At 35.7% G+C, this 20,728-nt stretch overlaps 1 protein-coding gene across 5 annotated transcripts in view; it reads right to left on the bottom strand.

Annotated features, from left to right (window-relative positions):
* Positions 1-2,761: 2,761 nt before the first annotated feature.
* Positions 2,762-20,728, bottom strand: part of adgb (androglobin) — a 54,869-nt gene continuing 36,902 nt past the window's right edge. For 4 of the 5 annotated variants that reach the window (XM_048206908.1, XM_048206907.1, XM_048206904.1 and 1 more), the window contains exons 20-35: positions 20,531-20,674; positions 19,238-19,379; positions 19,006-19,128; positions 16,442-16,535; positions 16,017-16,148; positions 15,718-15,871; positions 15,427-15,614; positions 15,091-15,257; positions 12,567-12,685; positions 12,189-12,300; positions 7,256-7,407; positions 6,432-6,587; positions 6,272-6,347; positions 6,090-6,171; positions 3,473-3,656; positions 2,762-3,358 (exon numbers count right to left, since the gene is read on the bottom strand). In XM_048206908.1, coding sequence (XP_048062865.1) covers positions 3,176-3,358; positions 3,473-3,656; positions 6,090-6,171; positions 6,272-6,347; positions 6,432-6,587; positions 7,256-7,407; positions 12,189-12,300; positions 12,567-12,685; positions 15,091-15,257; positions 15,427-15,614; positions 15,718-15,871; positions 16,017-16,148; positions 16,442-16,535; positions 19,006-19,128; positions 19,238-19,379; positions 20,531-20,674 — 2,208 coding nt within the window. In that variant the 3' untranslated portion in view covers positions 2,762-3,175. The remainder of the gene's footprint in view (positions 3,359-3,472; positions 3,657-6,089; positions 6,172-6,271; positions 6,348-6,431; positions 6,588-7,255; positions 7,408-12,188; positions 12,301-12,566; positions 12,686-15,090; positions 15,258-15,426; positions 15,615-15,717; positions 15,872-16,016; positions 16,149-16,441; positions 16,536-19,005; positions 19,129-19,237; positions 19,380-20,530; positions 20,675-20,728) is intronic. The other variant, XM_048206905.1, reaches the window with a different exon arrangement.

Genomic DNA, 20,728 nt, shown 5'->3' on the forward strand with positions numbered 1-20,728 from the left:
TGAAAAGTCGTTATTTTGTTTTTTTGGCGCACAAAAAGTATTCTCGTCACTTTATAATATTAAGGTAGAACCACCGAACTCACATGATGTCACGATCACGTCTGTTCCTGTCACATCCCGGACTACATTTCCCATGATCCTCCATTGCTCATCACCTGCACTCACTTCACAATCACTCCACACTAATCACCACACCCAGCTGCCACACATTACCTGGACTATAAAAGACTCATACACACACCACCTCACCGCGAAGTCTTGTTTCCTCAGTGTACAATTCCAAGCGTTATTTCCCTGTTTACCTGTTTGTTACTGTTCCTGCCTGATTCCTGTTTTATGACCCATTGCTGCCTGCCTCGATCCTTGCCTGTACCCTGACTACGACTCTGCCTGTTCCTTATTGCTCCTTTTTGTTCCTGTTTGACCCTGCCTGTACGACCACGCTCACTTCAAATAAAACGCTGCATTTGGATCTTACTCTGAGTCCTGCCTTCGTTACACATGAACTGTTTTAAATATGTTTTTAGTACCTTTATAATAGAATAACATTATGAGAATGTTAGATTAACTATAGAAATAACATTATACAAACCAAAAACTAACGTTCTGGGAAGGTTAGAATAACGTTAGAATAACGTCCTGGGAATGTTAGATTAATGTTAGAATAATGTAATACAAACCAAAAACTAACGTTCTGGGAACCTTAGATCAATGTTAGAATAATGTTCTGGGAACGTTAGATCAATGTTAGAATAACGTTCTGGGAAAGTTAGATTAACATTAGAATAACGTTATTCTAACGTTAGAATAACATTATGAGAATGTTAGATTAACTTTAGAGATAACATTATACAAACCAAAAACTAACGTTTTGGGAATGTTAAATTAACGTTAGAATAATGTTCTGGGAACCAAAAACTAACGTTCTGGGAATGTTAGATTAATGTTAGAATAACGTAATACAAACCAAAAACTAACTTTCTGGGAATGTTAGATTAATGCTAGAATAACTTTATACAAGCCAAAAACTAACGTTCTGGGAAGGTTAGAATAACGTTAAAATAATGTTATGAGAACATTAGATTAACTTTAGAATAACGTTATACAAACCAAAAACTAACGTTTTAGGAACATTAGATTAACGTTAGAATAACGTTCTGGGAATGTTAGATTAATGTTAGAATAACGTAATACAAACCAAAAAATAACGTTCTGGGAACCTTAGATCAATGTTAGAATAATGTTCTGGGAACGTTAGATCAATGTTAGAATAACATTCTGGGAACGTTAGAATAACATTCTGGGAACGTTAGATTAACATTAGAATAACGTTATTCTAATGTTAGAATAACGTTAGAATAACATTATGAGAATGTTAGATTAACTTTAGAAATAACATTATACAAACCAAAAACTAACGTTTTGGGAATGTTAAATTAACGTTAGAATAATGCTCTGGGAACCAAAAACTAACGTTCTGGGAATGTTAGATTAATGTTAGAATAACGTAATACAAACCAAAAACTAACTTTCTGGGAATGTTAGATTAATGTTAGAATAACGTTATACAAACCAAAAACGAACGTTCTGGGAACGTTAGATTAACGTTAGAATAACGTTATGAGAATGTTAGATTAACTTTAGAAATAACGTTATACAAACCAAAAACTAACGTTTTGGGAATGTTAGATTAATGTTAGAATAATGTAATACAAACCAAAAACTAACGTTCTGGGAACGTTAGATCAATGTTAGATTAACGTTAGAATAACTTTATACAAACCAAAAACGAACGTTCTGGAAAGGTTAGAATATGTTAGAATAATGTTATGAGAACGTTAGATTAACTTTAGAATAACGTTATACAAACCAAAAACTAATGTTCTGGGAACGATAGATTAATGTTAGAATAATGTAATACAAACCAAAAACTAACGTTCTGGGAACGTTAGATCAATGTTAGATTAACGTTAGAATAACTTTATACAAACCAAAAACTAACGTTCTGGAAAGGTTAGAATAATGTTAGAATAATGTTATGAGAACGTTAGATTAACTTTAGAATAACGTTATACAAACCAAAAACTAACGTTCTGGGAACGTTAGAATAACATTATGAGAACGTTAGATTAACTTTAGAAATAACGTTATACAAACCAAAAACTAACGTTTTGGGAACATTAGATTAACGTTAGAATAATGTTCTGGGAACCAAAAACTAATGTTCTGGAAACGTTAGAATAACGCTCTGGGAATGTTAGACTAACATTAGAATAACGTTATGAGAACGTTATATTAACTTAACAAAAATGTTATACAAACCAAAAACTAAAGTTTTGGGAATGTTAGATTAACGAATATAACTTTCAAAAAAGTCCAGTACAAACGTTACTGCCGCTTGTCAACAGCAGCTGTAAAAGTTGCTAGGCGACACAAGCAAACCTTCATAAGGTAGACCGTCCTATTTAACAATGCTAGGGCTGACTTTCGCGGACTTCAAAGGCGTGGCCTTTGAAGTCAGCATCCTTCTAAGGATGCAGCCTCTGATTTGGGACACAGCTATAGTAAAACATGAAATGGATGTCATATACAGACAGTACCTAAAAGCAGCTAACCACCAGCAGATGGCCTTGATACTGCGAAGATGGGCGTTATTATATTGGAGTGAATTCAGATCCTGAAATATCTTAAACACTGGCTATATAGCAATAAAATAAACAGCTTAATGTAGTTATCTATTTCTATATTAAAAGTAATTACATTTTTGGAGATTCATCAAGTGTTTATTTACAGTATTTATTTTGTTTAATCACATTACATTGTCATTGTCATTTAGCAATAAGCAATGATGAATGTTGGAACTTTAATATTTTAGAACTACATTTGCCGTGTCTTCCGGGAAGCAAAATCAGCCACTATAAGACAGACTATCCTTCAGAACTACTCACATCAATCCTGACAGTAACTATTTAAATAAAGAATCACAGAGTAAGATAACCTGACAGTGAGAGGTGATTCTGCATGCTAATCTTACAAACTGGATTCACTTGCTACAAAGGAATCTTTATATTGATATATTTTCAAAAAGAACAGACAATATAATATTCTTAATAAAAAGAAGTGTAATATTAGACTGACTGACTATTTTATTGCTATGAATTTGTGGTCAATCATATCACTTCTTTTTGCCCCCACGTCCACTTGACTGGACCACAGTAGGGTTTTTCTCTAGCTCAACCTGTTCGACTGTTTCAATAGGTGGCTCCTCCATTTTCTTATGTGACACCCCCTCGAGGGTGCGAGAACGGAATGCGTCACGAGCCTGCAGCATCTTTTGCCGATATGCATCCATCGTGTCCTATAACAAGAACAAGACCATCATTTTTTTAAATAACATGACTAGAGTATTATGGTACAGATACATTTGATTTAATGTGGTGTAAATCTGCAATTAAAGTATTAACACACAAACCTGAAAGCCAATGTAAGTCTCCAGCTGTCGTTTCATCATTTCCTTACGTGCAATTTTTTCCTGTTTACGCTGTTCCAGAATATTGTCCCAGATCAGACGGAAACTTTGGAACTTCTCAGAGCGTTCCCTCCTCTGCTCCTCCTCCACCTCTTCATCCTTTAGACGAGGCTGCGGCAAAGACTTCCTTTAAACAAAAAGACAGTGAAACAATGAGAGAAACTTTGGGGTCAAAAATTTACGTTTGAAATAAATTATATTTTTATTCAGCAAGGAGGCATTAAATTAATCAAAAATGTCAGTAAAGACATTGTTACAAAAAAATCTATTTAAAATACCTATAGTTCTTTTGAACTTTCTATTCATTTAAGAATGCTGGAAAAAATGTATCACGGTTTACACAAAGATATTAAACAGCACTGTTTTCAACAATGCTAATAATAACAATAATAAATATAGCTGCAAGCAGCAATTACGGGGCCAAGCACAAAAACGGCACAAGAAGCAAGCCAACATGGCTGTGAGCATCAGACCAACAGCAGCAGTGAGCAATTAAAGACCTATTAAGATCATTTTATGCAAAATAGCTGAAAAATGATCAAAAATTAGGATTTACTGGTTCATCACTTTCGACCAATAGGTGGCGCTGTGTCCAAATTGTTGTGGTATGGTCAGAGTGAGGTGACAATGACACTTGCAAAGTTTGGTGTCAATATGTCAAAGCACTGAAGAGATACAGCTTCAAGAGTCGTTTTTGCATCATGCCTCAAATTCTTTGCTCTGGTATACGAACACGGTTTGACATATCGACTTGAAATCCATAACTTTTTGTCTGCATGGTCTGAAGATGACACGGTTCAATTTCGGTGAAAATCGGAGCAACGGTCGGAATTTATGATTTTTGGACAAACCCATCAGAAGTTATAAGCAAAAATAGCCATTTTTCATATCTCCACACCAGTAGGTGGCGCTGCACCGAAACACTGCCTGGTGCCTCAATTCATGCTTGTGAAGATATGTACCAAGTTTGGTCTGAATATGATAAAGTGTTGCAGAGATTCAGCCTTACTTCTATTTTCGCAAGCGCTACGTACAATTCGTTCGTGTGTTTTTCGAAAACGGTTTGAGCAATCGACTTGAATTCCATAACTTTTTGTCAGCATGGTCTGAAGATGATCTGGTTCAATTTTCGTGAAAATCGGAGTAACGGCCTAGGAGGAGTTCGAAAAAGTAGGTTTTTAAAGAAAAACAATATGGCGGACAGGAAGTTTAGCTGACTATGGCAAATTTGATATCTATGTTCTCAGCATGACCCAAGGAATCTACTGAGACCAGTTTCATTACAATTGGTGAATACAGTCAAAAGTTATTAACATTTTTGTACATTTTGTTATAACTTTTGACCACAAGGTGGCGCTGGTCCGAAACGTCACAGGCTCCTTCAGGGCATTGTGCTGATGACTCATATCGAGTTTCGTAATGATACGCTAATGCGTTCGTAATATACAGCATTTTAGCACAAAATTCAAAATGGCCGACGGCCAAAATGGCAGAAGTGGGAAAATTGGATATCATTCGACTCGGCATGATTCCCCGAATCCAACGAGACCAAATGTATGATTTTTGGACAAACTCATCAGAAGTTATAAGCAAAAATAGCCATTTTTCATATCTCCGCACCAGTAGGTGTCGCTGCGCCAAAACACTGCATGGTGCCTCAGGTCATGCTTGTGATGACATGTACCAAGTTTGGTCTGAATATGATAAAGTGTTGCAGAGATACAGCCTTACTTCTATTTTCGCAAGCGCTACGTACAATTCGTTCGTGTGTTTTTCGAAAACGGTTTGAGCAATCGACTTGAATTCCATAACTTTTTGTCGGCATGGTCTGAAGATGATCTGGTTCAATTTTCGTGAAAATTTGAGTAACGGCCTAGGAGGACTTCGAAAAAGTATGTTTTTCAGAAAATTCAAAATGGCGGAAAAATTTTCATATCGTCATAGGATTCGATTCGTCTTGACCGAAGGAATCAGTGGAAAAAAGAATTTTGTTTCTAGACCTTACGGTTCAAAAGTTATTAACTAAAACATAAGCACAACTTTGGACAGCTGGTGGCGCTAGAAGGATTGAGTTAGAGACTCCAAATTTGCTATGGACATAGATCAGACTGTCCTCTAACAGTGTGCCAAATTTCATAACTTTCCCGCAAGCGGTTCTTTGGGTTGCCATAGACTTCAAGAGCGGAAGAAGAAGAAGAAGAAGAAGAAGAAAAAAAAAGAACGGCAACAATAACAATAGGTGCCTCCGCACCTTCGGTGCTTGGCCCCTAATAATAAGGAACTTCTTTGGTTTCTTGAGCACCAGATCAGCATATTAGAATGATTTCTGAAGGATCATGTGACACTAAAGTAAAAAATCCACTTTGCTATCACAAGAAAAAATTACATTTTAAAATATATTCAAATAGAAAACTGTTATTTCAAATTGTAGTAATATTTCACAATATTACTGTTTTTTTTTTTCATAAAAAAATGTATAATATAATATAATATAATATAATATAATATAATATAATATAATATAATATAATATAATATAATATAATATAATATTTTGTACCTGATAAATGGTGTATAATCAATATAATTGTTGCCAGTGTTCTGTGTGAACTCTCCACTCTGTTGGGACTGAGGTTGTGTGTCTACAAAATCCAAACATTGAAATACACACACATGAACATATTATGCCATGTACTAAACATGCCCATATAAAATGTATTAAACACAATCGATGTGTGTAACCTGTCTCTGCTGCAGGTTCTTTACTCTCTGCATGTTCTTGCAGCTCTTTGAGATAGCGCAGTCTGGTCTGATGAGCCTTCAAAACAAATCAATCAATTACACATGCAGAACTGTTTGAGCACACAGAGATGATTTACTTCCCTTTTCAGTTACGTAGTACCTTTGCTGCTCTGCCGGGCTCCGCTGCTTCCCAGGCCAGTTTCATGGCTCTGATCTCCTCGAGTCTCTCAGTGTCTTTCTTCACTTCTATACTTTCTGCCTCACTGTGGTCACTCACCACACGCAGAATCCAGTGGGGCTTACTCACATCCAAACTCTGCATGCACAAACACACAAGTTGGTATATATACACTACCATTCAAAAGTTTGAGGTCATTGAGATTTTTTTTTTTTAATGTTTATGAAAAAAAAAGTCTCTCAAACTCAACAACTCAACAAGTTAATATATTTAATATGTAATTTATTCCTGTGATGCCAAAGCAGAAGCAGCCATTAGTGTTCAGTCACATGATCCTTCAGAAATCAGTCTAATATGCTGATTTGGTGCGCAAAAAAAATCTTATTATTACTAATGTTGAAAAACAATGTATTTACTGTCACTTTCAATCATATTTATGTATCCTTGCTGAATAAAAGTATTCATTTCTTTCAACCCCCCCCCCCCAAACTTTTGAACAGTAGTGTATGCTTATAACTCATCCTATTAAAATGTGCAAATATAAAGTATCTCTTTCTTACAAAGATGCACTGTATCAGAGCTTAACCTTAAAGACCTCAAGTGTATAAATTCAAACATGATATATTACCAAGTTTAAAAAAAAACTTGTGGGAGAGAAATTTGCATTTCTGTGTAGCACATTGAACAACATTCATGAGAAAATCTCTTTCTGCAAGAGAATATGGGGGCGAATGATTTAAATATAAGATGGGACTTGATACTGACATTGAAATATATATGCACAAGCACACAGTGACTGTACTGACTTGGTCCATAATGGAGCTTGACTTAGATGCTTGTTTGTCCTTTTCACGTTCCTTGGCTTTGTGGGTTGATTTGGGAGCAGATTTATGGCCTTCTTTGTTTTGTTGGTCCGTATCCAAGGACGTGGATGCGCCATCCAAAATATCCCCAAACACTGCCCATTGTAAAACAGAGAGATCAAACAGACAAGGTAATACAAAATGACAAAAATACTGAGGTCTAAAAAAATGTTGTTGACATTTATATAGCTATATGTGCAGAAACAACTATTATGTAAGCCATTTCCAGAACAATCTGTGCAACCCCCTGGCATGTTGAAAATAGTAATTATTCATAAAAACTAGAATGTATTCACACAAAAATATTAATTTAAAAACCTTTACATTATAGTGTTTGCTACAAAGCATCTTGAGGCTTTTAGAAATGTAAACGTAGATGTAAATCCTGCTAGATGGCAGTATTGCTCTATTTAAAAACTGAACTCTAAATCTCTTTTACTTTCTTCAGTTATTCTAAGTGTAAGGGTACATCCTACTGGACAGTTTACTTAGGGCACCTACAATATCCATAAGGACACCATCACAGAACCCTAATTTAATCTGAAGTCATATGGTGCTCTCTGACAGCACAGTGTTACCAACATGTCAGTACTCTCTACTCATGTCAGATCACTACTCTCTGTGTACCCCCACTCAACGAGAGTCATATAATGACATCACTGAACCAATACAACAGAGAGCTATTTTGGATGTCTTAAATGTGGATTTTATATATATACACATATACAATTATTATGAATTAATTATAATTAAAATGAAATAAATAAACTGTACATGTTAATACATAATATGCATTATTATATTATATATCATTAATTATAATAATCTATACATTAATTATAATAATCTATACACTATAATATATATATATATATATATATATATATACATATATATATATATTTATATATATATATAATTAATTATAATTAAAATGAAATAAAATATACTGTACATATTAATGCATTAATTTATACACTATAATTTATTTATTCTTTTTAACATTATATATATATATATATATATATATATATATATATATACACACACCATAATTTATTTATTCTTTTTAACAAATATATGTGCATATATACCTTGACACCTTGAACATTTAATTCATTAATATAGTTTATTCACTATAGTTTAAAAAAATGGTGATAAAAAATGACAAGATCTCAGAGTTAAACTGTGTCAGACAAAAATAATCTTAATAATGTCAGATAACACTTAAGCAAAACATGGTCAGGTCAAAGTGTCTGAATAATTTTTGGTTCCAAATATTTATCAATTTTAATGGTAGTCCACTGTATGAAGAATTTTTGGGTATATGTCACCGTTTACTTTATTCTGCTATCCTCACTTACAACTATTGTGTCTTGCACTCACTAGTAAAAATATATCAAAAATATCAAAAATGCCTGAATAATTTTTGGTTTGACTGTATATATATATATATATATATATATATATATATATATATATATATATATATATATATATTACATAGGTTACAGAGAATATATGAATTGTTTACAGGATATGTGAAAACAACAAAATTCTGCACAAACCACAGACATTGAGAACATTGAAAGCAAGCATGGCAGTCATTCCAGCCGAGAACCTAAAGGGCAGCCATACTGTATGTATTCCATATGAGGCTGAGTTCAGTGCACTGGGCCTGGCTCCCATGTGCATTTATCGATTGGTGTGCGTGGTAACTGTTCAGGGTGGCTCCTGCTCCACTGAGAGCCACTCAACTGGGTTAATTCAATTCTCTTTCCTCCAGAAATACTTCCCAGGGCACCAGAGGGCAAAAGCCAACTTCATTTGACTTCCCATTGACCCATTTACACAAGCTTATCTGAAAATGAAACGACAGGCACGTGTGGAGTGTGACGCACACGCTAGTGAAAGTACAGTGCACATGCTGATCTACACACACTCATATCACTGATAAGCCCAAACAGAGACATTTAACCACCTAGATTCATCTAAATTATGGATGCACAAAAAAACAAAACAAACAAGGAATACATTTATTATCAAGGGACCAGGAGGACAAAAGAATCTTAATGTTATTACTAGAGCCAGGCAATCATGCAAACTAGTTCATTTCCACTACCTCTTCACAATACAAGCACATCCAATAGAGTAGTGCTCTCTTTTCCTCTCCCTCCATCTCAATTCTTCCAATTTCCATTTCTATGAGCTTCCTGCTTATTCATTTTTCCTCAGTAAAATCAAGGCTGTTTGCAGCCCATCTATGCGCTGACCAACAGCAAATGACCTTATGTCATCCGTCCAAGGGCAAGGCAAAACGCATTTTCCTATTTTCAACAAGCAGATGAATTTAGTAGGCTTCCATTATATTTTTGACAGCCAGCTCTCGGTTAATCAAAGCAGCACAGGTGGGATGAGAGTCAGACTATTCAATGCGCTTCAGACTGAATGAGAAAACATGAACAGAGATTTAAATCACACACAGCCAGATGAGTCCACGACAAGGTAAAAATTATGAAGATGAAAACGAGCAGTGAAAAACATGTTCATTAAAAATAAAGAATAAAAAGAGGAGTTTGCAAAATAACTAAAAAATCATTAAATTACATTAATTGTGCAGTACAATACTAATCAAAACTAAATGGAATAACAGATCAAATGACTTTTTTTCTACAGTCGATGACAGTTTTTGTAATTTTATTGTATTTTTCATTTAATTTCTCAAGCCTGGCTTCTACTTAAAAAAAAACCAACAAAAACAAACATTACATAAATCGATGACAGCAGCCTGAAGAATTTAGAATCTTCTTTAGCTGATACAAACAACCTCAGACAACATGTGAGATTCGATGGCATGAACCTTGCAAATGTCAGCAAGCAGTTGTTTTCTGAAATGAGTGGATCCGGTCTGAATCATCAGGGCTGGATCAACCAGAAATGGCATATTTTAGCATATTTCACTGTTAAAAAACACAGTATCCTGTGTTGGTGTGCTTTGGCAAAAGGAGATTGGCTTGAGTTGAATCTTTATGGTAATTTGATATTATTTGATGCATTTGTATAGTGTCAGGTTTCTATCATCATCGGCAGATGGTGCAATTTGTTTTGCTGTTATAACTGATAAACACGAAATATAAATGTAAAAAAAAAAAAGTCATTAAATATATAAAATATACTAAAATACAATATACAGTAGTCAACATTTGAAGTGCATCAAAACATTTCATCAAAGTTGTCCTTCTTCTTAGGACAACTTAGTTCTTAGGACAATTTTGATTAACTTTTTTGATCCACTTCAAATGTTGACTACTGTATGTATAATTTAAAGGTGCCCTAGAATTAAAAATTGAAATTACCTTGGCATAGTTGAATAACAAGAGTTCAGTACATGGAAATGACATACAGTGAGTCTCAAACTCCATTGTTTCCTCCTTCTTATATAAATCTCATTTGTTTAAAAGACCTCCGAAGAACAGGCGAATCTCAACATAACACAGACTGTTACGTAACAGTCGGGATCATTAATATGTACGCCCCCCATATTTGCATATGCCAGCTCATGTTCAAGGAATTACACAAGGGCAGCCAGTATTAACGTCTGGATCTGTGCACAGCTGAATCATCAGACTAGGTAAGCAAGCAAGAACAACGGCGAAAAATGGCAGATGGAGCAATAATAACTGATATGATCCATGATAGCATGATATTTTTAGTGATATTTGTAAACTATCTTTTTAAATGTTTCATTAGCATGTTGCTAATGTACTGTTAAATGTGGTTAAAGTTACCATCATTTCTTACTGTATTCACGGAGACAAGAGCCGTCGCTATTTTCATTTTTAAACACTTGCAGTCTGTATAATTCATAAACACAACTTCATTCTTTATAAATCTCTACAACAGTGTGTAATGTTAGCTTTAGCCACAGAGCATAGCCTCAAACTCATTCAGAATCAAATGTAAACATCCAAATAAATACAATACTCACATAATCCGATGTATGCATGCAGCATGCATGACGAACACTTTGTAAAGATCCATTTTGAGGGTTATATTAGCTGTGTGAACTTTGTTTATGCAATGATAGAGTCGAGAGCTCGGGAGGGGGCGGAGAGCGTGAGCAATTAAAGGGAACGCAGCCTGAATCGGCGCATTTCTAATTATGCCCCAAAATAGGCAGTTAAAAAAATTAATTAAAAAAAATCTATGGGGTATTTTAAGCTGAAACTTGACAGACACATTCAGGGGACACCTTAGACTTATATTGCATCTTGTAAAAAAATTTCAAGATGTTCGATGGCACCTTTAAGCTAATTTTATTTCATTTCATCAATTAGGCATGGTATATTTGTCCAACATACTGCATTATTCAGTGGGTAAACGCAGTTACAAGCCTAAAGGCCGTGAAAAACCAAGTCGACGTCAAAGAACTAACGGAACAAAAGTCGATTGCTTAATCATTCTTGTTTACCATTTTTAATATCAATCATGCAGTTTACATTCTTCATTCCAGGCGGCTCATGTTGTTATGAAATATTTTGCGTATTGGAATGCACAGGAGGTATGAAGTAAAATTATAAGTTTGTCTTAAAATTATAGCCCTCAGTCTGTGCCATCTTAACTTCTTTGCTCACTTTCATTACTTTTGCTTATATTTTTGTGCATTGACTCATTCGTTAAACTGAACAGCCAATCAGAGTGATCTCTCACACTGACAACCTCAAACTGTTGCCGACGTGTGGAACGCACCCCAAAAACTAGCCTGACAGATGCTCACCATCGGCCGAACATCAGCTTGGTGTGTCAGGCCCTAACAGCCTGAAAAAAAACAGCTGTTTAGTAGGGATAGTAGTATCTAGTGTAAGATTGGCCGTACCTCTCATTTCACTGCGCTCTATGTCTCTGAGTTTCTGGATGAAGGAGGAGAGAGATTCATCTAAAGGCCAGCTCTCCTGTAACACCTCTGCCTGTATATAATACTTATGAAACTATAAGACACACACACGGAACAGCATAAAAAGTCAGAAAGTAAAAAAGTCAGTGCACAAACAAAAGAACATGTAAAATATAAATCAGCCATCCACATGCAAAAAGGACTGATTTCAATAAATAAACACAATCTGAAAAAAAAGTACTTTTTCTTAGAACTTTGCAACTAGAAGTTTAGATGCCACCACACACACACACACACACACACACACACACACACACACACACAAAAGTGACAGCAGAAGCTGTCTGTGGTGACAGGTACCAGTGTGTCTTTAGGGTGCTGGTCACTCCCTTCCTTTCCTCCACCCCCTCCTGTCACTCTCCCTTCTGCTGTAAGGCTGCCCTGATCCTGCCTCGCCCCCGCCTGGGCCACAGAACCGCCTGCAACCAATACACACACACATGCAGACACAAATGAACACCCTATAAATACACTCTAGAGCTGGCAGAGTTGGGCTGTAGCTAAGTAACTGAGACAGTGACTTTATAAAGTGAATATGTGTTAAGTCAAAATGTGGAGTGGGTGGACAAGAAGTCTTGGAATAAAGGAAAAGAAAGGAGTATAAACTATACCTTAGTTTGTGTGAGTCTATGGGGATATCACAGTCTGTGTGTAACAGACTGCATCCGTGGTTTATTCATGTGTCGAAATATGTGCATATGTGAATGTCCATATATTGTTCTTAATTTGATCTATTTTAAGTCATGTTAAGCTTAAGATAGATTGTTGTTACCTGTTTTTTTGTTATAATTAATTATTATTTCTTATACTATGGGGCTGTTGAATTCTCGAATCTGATTGGTTGACCAGTGTTCTAAGGTGTGCAATTATTTTCAGGGAAATGCACGGCTAAAGTAGTTTTAGCAGGTCTTGACCGCATTACAGTTCCATATCACTTCGTCAGATGTTTTCAGTCATTTCAATAGGTCCAACATCCTACAACTGCAAAAGAAGCAAAACCCACAACGACACCGACCAAGCAAATAAATATACTAAAAAACATGATGAAAACGACAAATTATTGTCATGGTTTTTGCCACAAAGTACATTTTATTGTGTCCTGAAAGCACATAGTCTCTCACGCGCTCTCTCTCTCTTTCAAACATACACACGTACTGTATCTTACAGACACACACTCGCACAGAAACGTTTGGTCAGCGCTGCTCTGACGAATCAGTAAAATAGTTTAGCAACTTAAGGTACATGACTCACCAGCGAGGTAATAACTGTGCGGTTCTTGTGATAAACTTATAGTTTCGCTATTAGTAGAGACACTGCTGCCGTTAGAGACGCACAGATCAGGTAGGCTAATTCACATATGCTGCTTATTCTCTCTCTCTTTCTTTCTAACTCCGTTAATTAACTGTATCAATGTTATTATTCTGCTATCAAGGCTCAAGCCTTTGTTTCTAGTTCTGAAATGACATTTTGGAATTAGCAACAGAGGCTTGGGATGAGACTTGTAAGAAATTAGTCCCACACACAAGAGTGTTTTAAGGACAAAAACCTGACGGTCCCACTTTATATTAAGTGGCCTTAACTACTATGTACTTACATCACAAAATAAGTACAATGTACTTATTGGGTTCATATTGAATTGCAAAACACTTTTGCTGCTATTGAGGTGGGATACGAGTAAGGTTAGGGGAAGCTTTGGTGGTATGGGTAGGTTTAAGGGTGGGAGTAAGGTGTAAGGGATGGGTCAACAGTGTAATTATAAATGTAATTACAGAAATTAATTACAGATATAATTACATGCAGGTGTTTTTAAAATATAAGTACAATGTAAAAACATGTATGTACACAATAAGTGCATTGTAACAAATTATTAATTTAAATGTAAGTACATAGTAGTTAAGGCCACTTAATATAAAGTGGGTCCAAATGTCTTGAAATACACCATAGGAACAGTGTCTTGAGATGTGGTAACCATAGTATAAGCGGAATAATTGCCTCAGGACCATTGAATTCTTAGAAAATAATGCACACCCGATATGTAAGGACCACCTCAATTGTGCATTATTTTCTAAGAACTCATCGGCCCAGAGTCAATTATTCCTTACTAATCTAATAAATGTATTTTTAATCTCTACAATGCAATGACATTCATACATTTTTATTGTTTAATAAATTGTCCTTTTATTTTTCTTTTTTTAATTTTTTTAATTAATACTTTTATTTAGCAAGGGCACATTACATTGATCAAAAGTGGCAGTAAAGACACATATTATTATAATGTTAAAATAATACTTTTTATTCAGCAAGGATGCATCAAATTGATCAAAAATGTCAGTAAAGACATTTATAATGTTACAAAAGACATTTATAATGTTCAAAAAATGGTATTCTTTTGAACTTTCTATTCATTTCAGAGTACTGAAAAATATATATCACAGTTTCCACAAAAATATTAAGCACACCTCTTGCAAACACTGATAATAATAAGAAATGTTACCTGAGCACTAAGTCAGCACATTAGACTTTCAGATAATTTTCAGATTTTTTTAAATTATTTTTTACATTTTTTTAAATGTTTAAATTTTTTTAATTTTATATCACAATATTACTGTTTGTATTGTATTTTTGATCAAATAAATGTTCAAAAAATGTAAAAAAAAAAAAAACTTTGTAAAAAGTAAAAATGTGCACAGTTTCCTGTGATGGGTAAGTGTAGGGTAGGGGTAGTGTAGTGCGATAGAAAATACAGTTTGTACAGTATAAAAACCATTACGCCAATGGAATGTCCCCACAATTCTCAAAAACAAACGTGTGTGTGTGCACAAACCATTGCTGGCTAAGAAGCAGTAGACTGGGATGGTGACATGCCCTTTGCCCTGACTGCTGGCGACCTCTTTCTCATGGTCTAGGATACTGAGTTTAATGTAGACGTCTGATTTTGAGGTCTGAAACTGCACAGTAGCACTGTGATCACTGGAGACTTTTATCACATGTCTGGTAAGAAAAACACACAGTTTAGATCAGTCTTGATGCAACATTACTGTCCACTTAAAAATCTATTTTATTGCAATGCTGTGCAAAGGTAAAACCTAAATGGTAACTTGGAGCTCTGCAACAAAAAATATGAATATAGGCTAATACTACGATTTATGCATGTGCTAACCTGCAGATGATGTTCTTTTGATTAGGAATGTAGTAACCTTTCAACTCTTTCACTGAAAAGATATTGCTTGGTGTTTCTCTGGCCAGCTGTGGTAGAGGTTCTCGGGAGCCAATCAGACGCATACGCCATTGTCCTCCAATCACAGGCGAGTCTCCAGTATGTGCCTCAGCTACAAATGTATAACCACCCTACAGAGTGTGAAACAGAAGACATACAATATCAAAAAACAACATGTGTATGTAAAAAAAAAAAAAAAAATGGAGAAAAGTTATCTTACTGACAAAGACAAACCTTGTTTGGTGTGTATATGTATGGCTCCACCCTGTTAAAGACTCTGGGGATCTCCTCTAAGGTGTCATTATTAATGACATGCACAATACATACAGGAAAAGGGGAGAAGATCTTAGGAACAAGCAGCATGTTCTTAGGAACATGAAATACCTCCCTGGAAATGAGAATTGACATAAAATGTTTAATCAAAGAAATACACAAGGAAACACTGAGCTCAATGTATGTATTTCTTAATAAAAGTGTTTTTGTTTGTTTTTCTTGTTTTAAATTGCTTTACATGTAAAATGAGTGTTCCTGACCTGAAGATCAGAATCCAGGAGTTTGCTGCCTCTGGTATGGGCACTGAATAGTCAGTGAACGTTATTCTGTTGTACTCGTCCTCTCTACAGGGGTACAGCTCTGCTATTCCTTCACCATTAACAACCATGTGTCTACCAGAAATGCACACTTAGTACTGGATAAAGATTCAAGCAGACAAAAACCGACCTATGACACCCAGATTGTCAGAGTCGGCTAGGTTAGGCTACAAGCGCTGAGAGAAGATACCACCCATCCACCCACCCACCGAGCCCAGACACATGCCACATTCACCCCCCAGGCCAGAGGTCACTCTCTACAGACCCTCCCCGCAACTAAAGCCAGGCGCACAGAAAGTAAACAGCAGATGGTACCACCGAGGGACACAATGGAGGAGAGAAATGCTTCTTTAAATTGAATAATTCACCTCAGTAAAGATACGGCATGTTTCTCCATTTCTGATTCCACAGGAGCCCACATCTCTTGCAGAGTCTTAGCGACGCTCAAATTTTCCTTGGTGCCTAAGAACACACAAACAAACACGAGCACACCGTACGTAATAAGCACTCATAAAAACCCACAACGTTCACCTTGGAACTGTGAAACTGGATTGAATAACGTGGTTAGATTTGGCCCACTTTTAGATTAAAAGATGATGCAGAAAAGCCTCTGTGACAGATAAATGAACCCAACAAATCTCAATCCCTCTGCTTCTATAATGCCAGTCATTTTACCAGCCAGGTCTGGCTTTGTTCATTAAAATATTCTTCTCTCCTCTCTCCAGGACACATAAAATGATATTTATTATATCTGCCCATCTCTTGTTAAAGGAGAGCTAGAAGGAAAATTGCCCCTAAAATGAAATTAATTTCATACTGGCAGGTAGGAGACAAACTGTTCTGAGGCTAATTTGTGAATGAAAGTCATAATGACATAAACTCTTTCAGAATACTACAGAGAATGACATTCATTCAAAAATGTGGAACCAATCCAATTTTACATTTAATGACTAAATGTAACACTGCTAAAATTAGTGTGTTCTATCTTCAAGGTCTGTTAATTTATTATTATTAACAGTATGTTCTATTGTAATATTTATTCATATTTTGAATTAGCTTTCATTTTTATATTTTCAGTTTAGTTTACGTTTGAGTAATTTTTATGTGCTTGTGTGATTTTTAATTTTTATTTATTTATTTATTTGTATTTTAGTTTTAGTTACTTTAGTACTCAAATTTAAAGGTGCCATCGAACGTTTTTTTACAAGATGTAATATAAGTCTAAGGTGTCCCCTGAATGTGTCTGTGAAGTTTCAGCTCAAAATACCCCATAGATTTTTTTAAATTAATTTTTTTACCTGCCTATTTTGGGGCATCATTAACTATGCACCGATTTATGCTGTGCGGCCCCTTTAAATCTCGTGCTCTCCGCCCATGGAGCTCGCGCTTGCCTTAAACAGTGCCTAAACAAAGTTTACACAGCTAATATAACCCTCAAATGGATCTTTACAAAGTGTTCGTCATGCATGCGTCGGATTATGTGAGTATTGTATACTGTTATATTGTTTACATTGATTCTGAATGAATTTGAGGCTGTGATCCGTGGCTAACGGCTAATGCTACAGTGTTGAAGAGATTTATAAAGAATGAAGTTGTGTTTATGAATTATACAGACTGCAAGTGTTTAAAAATGAAAATAGCGATGGCTCTTGTCTCCGTGAATACAGTAAGAAACGATGGTAACTTTAACCACATTTAACAGTACATTAGCAACATGCTAACGAAACATTTAGAAAGACAATTTACAAATATCACTAAAAATATCAAGATATCATGGATCATGTCAGTTATTATTGCTCCATCTGCCATTTTTCGCTATTGTTCTTGATGGCTTACCTAGTCTGATGATTCGGCTGTGCACATCCAGACGTTAATGCCTGTCCTTGTCTAATGCCTTTCATAATGTTGGGAACATGGGCTGGCATATGCAAATATTGGGGGCGTACACCCCGACTGTTACGTAACAGTTGGTGTTATGTTGAGATTCGCCTGTTCTTCTGAGGTCTTTTAAACAAATGAGATTTATATAAGAAGGAGGAAACAATGGAGTTTGAGACTCACTGTATGTCATTTCCATATACTGAACTCTTGTTATTTAACTATGCCAATATAAATTCAATTTTTCATTCGAGGGCACCTTTAAACATTTCAATAACAAAAACAAAATAATTAAATATTTAATTAACTAAATATTAAGAACACAAGATAAGAACAGCATCTTTCTTTCCTGCACAACCAGCTCATAACATTAAAAATGTGGATTTTCATAAATTCATGGTTTAGTGGCAAAGTCTATTGAATAGGGTCCTGGTTCATCTGGGAGTGACTGCTGAATCCACACTGTAATTTCCACATAATGAATGTTTTTCTGATGTAACTAGAGCTTGATGAGCAACAGTAGGATCTTTGGAGACTTAAAAGTTATTTGAACTTCCCAGATGCTATTGCTTCTTGAAATATACATTTACATTATCTTGCTCAGTGAGATTCTGCTACATCCTTTATGCTTTTTATTCTTCCTCTCACTTTCCCTTCATCCTTTCTGATACTGCTACATCTTTCTTTCTTTATCACTTTCTCTCGGCCACTCTCCCTGTCACTCATGCTGTCAGGCTGGGGATGGAGTGATGCTTGGAGGTATGGAGCCAGATGGAGAGAGAGATGGAGAGGTGTGTTATTCTCTCTGCTGTCATACTCGCTTAGAATGACTGGCAGCTTCATTGATAAGTATGAGCTCCAGGCCCTTGCAGCTCTCTCTCTCTCACAAAAACATAAAAACCCACAGAACAGATGTCAGACATAACTGACCACAAGAGAATGGGTATGAATCGGATTGCAAAGACAATTGGTATAAATTCTTGAATCCACTGTCTCACCTCTTCCTTTTACACCAGGTATCATTAGATCCATTTCAGGTGAAGCTGGACTTTACCTGGTCTTGCTGCAGTAAGGATCTCTCTGACAAGGTATCCCTTCCAACCTGCCTGCAGGACTGTGGCTGCCTGCATTTCCTTGTCTGTGGCCTGCCTGCCGTTCCAGCGCTCTGGAGTGTCATCTATTACAGGGTGAAGAAACATGTGGACATGAAGTCATGCCATGATAGGTGTAATATGATCAAATCCAAAGAGAGACTCTGTTAGCCCCACATGTCAAAGACAATTCACCTGATCGTGCATCCATGGCTTTATCATTGCTGCCGTGTGGCAATGGGTCTCCCGTCAGAGTCTGTACAGCAAACAGCTCCTCAGAGGTCAGTTTCCGCCCCAGAGCAGAGCAGAACATATGATACACAGCCTCGTTGAATACCTGTATGAGACAGAAACAATACATAATAACAATACAAAGCATAAAACAAATATATAAAAGCAATATACAATCTACTGACCTCTATTTTATCTATTAGTGTGTGTGTTTATCAGGGTTCGCACAGATACTGTAAAATGAAATTCCTTTCAAAGACTTATCAAGCACTGCTTTTTGGTTTTCAAGGACTATAATCAGAGATCTCACTTGTCAAACAATATCTTTATTTTCTTTCAAAATGTAAAAAAGGGAAATAGATAAATAAAAATAAACTAATAAAACAAGATGGTACAAATAAAGTGCAGCACAAGCAGTCACTGTGGTAATGTTAACCATTGAAAGGATACTATGATAAAGATATCGCTTTCCTTATTCAAACTGATTTTTCTCCCATGAATATATGATTGATCTGAAGAATGAAAGCTGTATCATATACTTGGATATTTCTATGAGCAATATCACATTCATAGCCATGCAAAATGGCTCTATATCTATATCAGATGAGCTGCAGCATTGATTTTGTGTGAAAAGAATTTCACATATACTGTCTTTCAATATAGCACTTTTCAAATATCTTTTCATAAATATGGCTGTTTTCACGGGTTTTCCAGGATTTAAATTTCAAAAAATACTTCAAGCTCTTTAAGGACCTTGTACGAACCCTGGTTTGTCTGCAAATTTAACCAGCCCTTTGGCACATTTGTCACTTTTACATTTTTTTTTTTTTTTGTGGGTTGTGTTCTATACAGTGTCCACTGTCTGAAGTACAGAATAATGCACTAATTTGTTCAGTGAAACAAAACAAAATGTAACTTCAACTGTAAAAATTTATAGTTAAAAATTAATTAAAGATTAGGAATGAAAGATGTGGAGAAAAAAAATGCATTTTAAATTAAACTATAAATACAAAAGATTAGCTATGACATTTCACGGCTGCTCACTGGTACAGTGGTGTGAACATTGCTGATGAGTCATAAAGAGCTCAGTTTCAAATTCTGAAAGAGCACACTTTATTAATTAAAATACTGACTGTATGTCAGTGGATGTATTTTATGGAAAGAAAATACAAAACAGTTTTGGTTACACAGTGTTCTGACAGAGAGTACATGGTCCCAGGGGACCGTCCCATAGCACCGACCCTGTATATAACCCACCCCTTGTTGCTGTATGCCTACACCATGGGTCTTCTCAAGTTCTTTAGTGGTTGATGGTAGTTCCTCTGGATCCGAAAAGCAGCTGATCACTCGACCCAGAGCTCTCACGATCATTACAGCCTGCTCACAGAACCTCAGACTCTCCTAGACAAGGGCAGAAGAGAAATGGGAGGCACAAGAACTGACAATTTTACTTTT

Source organism: Megalobrama amblycephala, linkage group LG11 (genome assembly GCF_018812025.1).
Source record: "Megalobrama amblycephala isolate DHTTF-2021 linkage group LG11, ASM1881202v1, whole genome shotgun sequence".
NCBI lineage: Eukaryota > Metazoa > Chordata > Actinopteri > Cypriniformes > Xenocyprididae > Megalobrama > Megalobrama amblycephala.